The sequence below is a fragment of the Anneissia japonica genome, unplaced genomic scaffold, assembly GCF_011630105.1.
Source record: "Anneissia japonica isolate Jap-2015-1 unplaced genomic scaffold, ASM1163010v1 scaffold3338_len356548_cov189, whole genome shotgun sequence".
Classification (NCBI taxonomy): domain Eukaryota; kingdom Metazoa; phylum Echinodermata; class Crinoidea; order Comatulida; family Comatulidae; genus Anneissia; species Anneissia japonica.
In genome coordinates, this window is record NW_022692763.1 from 225,049 (window position 1) to 228,393 (window position 3,345).

Consider the following 3,345-nt stretch of genomic DNA (forward strand, 5'->3'; position numbering starts at 1 on the left):
TGGACTAGGAACATGATCATTGACTTTCTTCACGCCTAAGGGTCCCTTAGATAAAAAAAAGAAAGCAACATATCAATGTACCATACTATTTTAAGATCCAAATGAATTTCAGAATAAAATTATTAACGATATACTGTCTGTTACGAGTTAAAAAATATTCAAAAAATTAAATTTTCATATATCAATTCCTTTATTTGTATATTTCTAAATTGTCTATTTCTGCATTAGTTAACTTACATATAAATAATACCTTTAAAGTATTTTGTAACACATCTGTAACTCAGCTAAAAATATATTTTTTTTATCTGTTTCTGGTTCACTTATTTGATCTTTAAAAATAAGCTTTTCAAAATTTGGTTTGTATTTATTATCGTTGTTTTGACAGCCAGTATCATTAATTTTTCTAAACTTTATAGTATCGAATGTAAGTGACAGATTATGGAATATCTACAATAGACTACAGTATAATTTAACATCCCATCATTAACTTCAATCCCTATTTGCTCGTAAAGTAGCGTTCGAAATGTTTTTGTAGTTAAAATCCTTCTCCACACTACAATGTCTTGCAGTTAACAAAAATAAATGGCAGAATGGCCAGACACTTAAGTTTTACAGAAACATACTTATTAAATGTAATTCTTTACTGCGACAACATATATCTCGATGTGTGTAATCCATTTATATTACACAGAAATGAAACTAGCAACATGCTATGAACCATATGCAAATACAGTACACAAACAACGATATTGTTTTACTCGGATATAATGCATGTTTATGGATTTAAGATTACAGGAAATTGGGTTAAGTGCAAGGCAATTGTGAAAATGAGGTAAGAGTATGGAAAAAAAGACAAGACATTCAACCCTGGAAAGGAGAAAGACCAGGAAATGAAAATATCTTGGGAAGGGGAATTTGTGATGGGAGATAGGATTAAAGAATAATATTTTAATGAGACTCACTCTTCTACATACCTTGACTGTGTTTTACCCGTTTCTTTGAATTCTGTGGGGTCGGCGCTTCTGATTTCACAGTTTGTTCATTGACCTTTCGCATACGACAGAAAAATGACCTCCGAGCACCGGATGAGAGTTGAGGTGGGGACGGCAAGGCCTCTGATCGGACAAGCATACCAGCTGAAAAATATAATCCCATCGTATAATTAAGTAATAATAATAATACATCTAAAATTAATGATGATGACAACAACCATAATAAATAGCAATAATAATAAATAGTAATAATAATAATAATATAATACTCTTATAAAGCTAACAGGGTCACAAAGATTGGTTTGCCAATGGAAGTAATATTATTATTTGCGTTTGTATAACAAGGGGATTGTAATGTAATCAATGTAAAGCCTCTGTGAACTTTACATTAAATTTGGTACTGCAGTGCATGTCTGGTTGCCTATACTCAGATAATCCACGGTTTTCCTGTTATATAAACACAGTCATTTGCGCAAATTGTGATGCAAAACAGTTCACAAGTAAAGAACATCAATCTAAGAATAGTAAACCATAATTTAAACATGCATCTGCAAATAATGTGATGATTGATAATTTTTTTTTTTTTAAATTACAAAAATTTTTTTTTTGTAGACTCTGAAAGGTAACATTTTCACTATCATTGAATTTTATGTTACAGGAATAAGAAACAACATTGTACATTTTTAAAAAAGATGCATTTAATTTTAAGTCAGGTATCCGCAGAAAAAAAGTGTTTTGATATGTTGTACAACTGATTTTTCTAAGAACTAAAAAGGAAGTTTGACGAAAATCTCATGAGCGGTTAATCAGATACAGATTTTTGAATATTTGAAAACTTGTGGGGGGGGGGGGAAGGTGGAAAAATTGGTGGTTCTGCTCCTTTTTCCTCAGTTTTTAAATATTCAATAATCTGTATCATATCAAAAAATTGTTTTCCTCTGGCACTTAACTTTAAACTCTCTTGAGAAAAAGACATTAGAAACTATCTTTAATGAAAAAGACCATTTATGCATCATTTTTATCATTTATGTTTAAAATTGTTAAAAAATTATTTTATTTCTAAACAGAAACTCAATACCAAAATAATTGGAGCTTTTGTAGTAAGTGGTAAGGTTAGTGCATCAAGATTCGGCTCCACCTCTCTTTGAATGGAACAGTCCGTCTTTTTACTCATGGAAATATTCTCCCCATTACACTCATAAACATTCATTTTTTGTATAATAATTAATATACACAGAAAACTATAATTCAATTTGGCTTTGTGTAAATGATTCGATGTTTTCTTAAATTTCCTTAACAAGCAAACTGAAATCCTTGATAATTGAAACAAAAGGAATCTTTTTATGTAAATAAGACGTTTTAGTGTATAATGTGTTGACTTTCCCAAATCGCTTATTCAAATAACACTAGACATATTTCTTCCTAAAATCTTACGCACCCTTACAGGTACATACTTTACACAGCTCGGTGGAGATTGGATTAGATTGGATTTATTCGGTGTAAACACCAAGGATAGCCCACAAAAGTCTAGAAGAAGACTTATTTCCAGTGGGGGCCTTCTGGTGGTCATTGGACAGTACACCGGGAGACAATCCCTACTCTTTTCCGAAGAGTGTACTGAGTTCTTTAACATACACATGGGCCATAATGCACACGGGACCAACAGCTTAAACGTCTCATCCAAAAGACGGTGCGCTATTGTAACTTGTATTTCAGCCCTCTAGCTGAAACACAAGGAGAGGCAACAATGGGAATTGAACCGGGGAACTGCTCTCAGATAAAGAAATATACATAAGCCTGGTTCACGTCGAACTTTTATCTAGATATAGATCCACTTAACTAGTTAAAAGTTCGACCTGAACCACTCAATTATAGCTAGATAAAGGAATTAAGTCACTTAAGTTAAGTGACTTAACTTTACTAGAATAACGGTAAATTAACTTGCTTAACGGTAAAGTCGGCTCCGATTACAAGGACACGATTACGTAACGTAGGCATCTAAGCCTCCGTTGTTGTATTGTACCACCATTATCATCTTCTGGCTGGCAACAACGTACTACAACAATGCTAACAGCAGCATCGAAATAGTCTCATTAGTCTGGTTGTCAGAAATGATTTGTAATATTATGGGTAAAAACCCAGCAAACGTCCATTTTACGAATAGTCGATATTACCAATAACCTTTGCCCTTTGCATCAACGACCAAGTAATACCGTTAAAAAGTCTGATTGCGTACGTTTTTCAAAGTGATAATATATATTTTTCTTAATAATAAAATCAGATTTGTTGTATTTATTTATTGACAATTCAATCTTTTCCATTTCTGCTATAATAGTCGCTATTAATTCAGTTT

At 32.3% G+C, this 3,345-nt stretch overlaps 1 protein-coding gene across 1 annotated transcript in view; it reads right to left on the minus strand.

The window, feature by feature from the left end:
- The window catches only part of LOC117100405 (protein cycle-like), a 60,407-nt gene that overhangs the window by 16,783 nt on the left and 40,279 nt on the right, over nt 1-3,345 (minus strand). Inside the window, exon 8 of the mRNA XM_033240080.1 lies at nt 975-1,136. Coding sequence (XP_033095971.1) covers nt 975-1,136 — 162 coding nt within the window. The remainder of the gene's footprint in view (nt 1-974; nt 1,137-3,345) is intronic.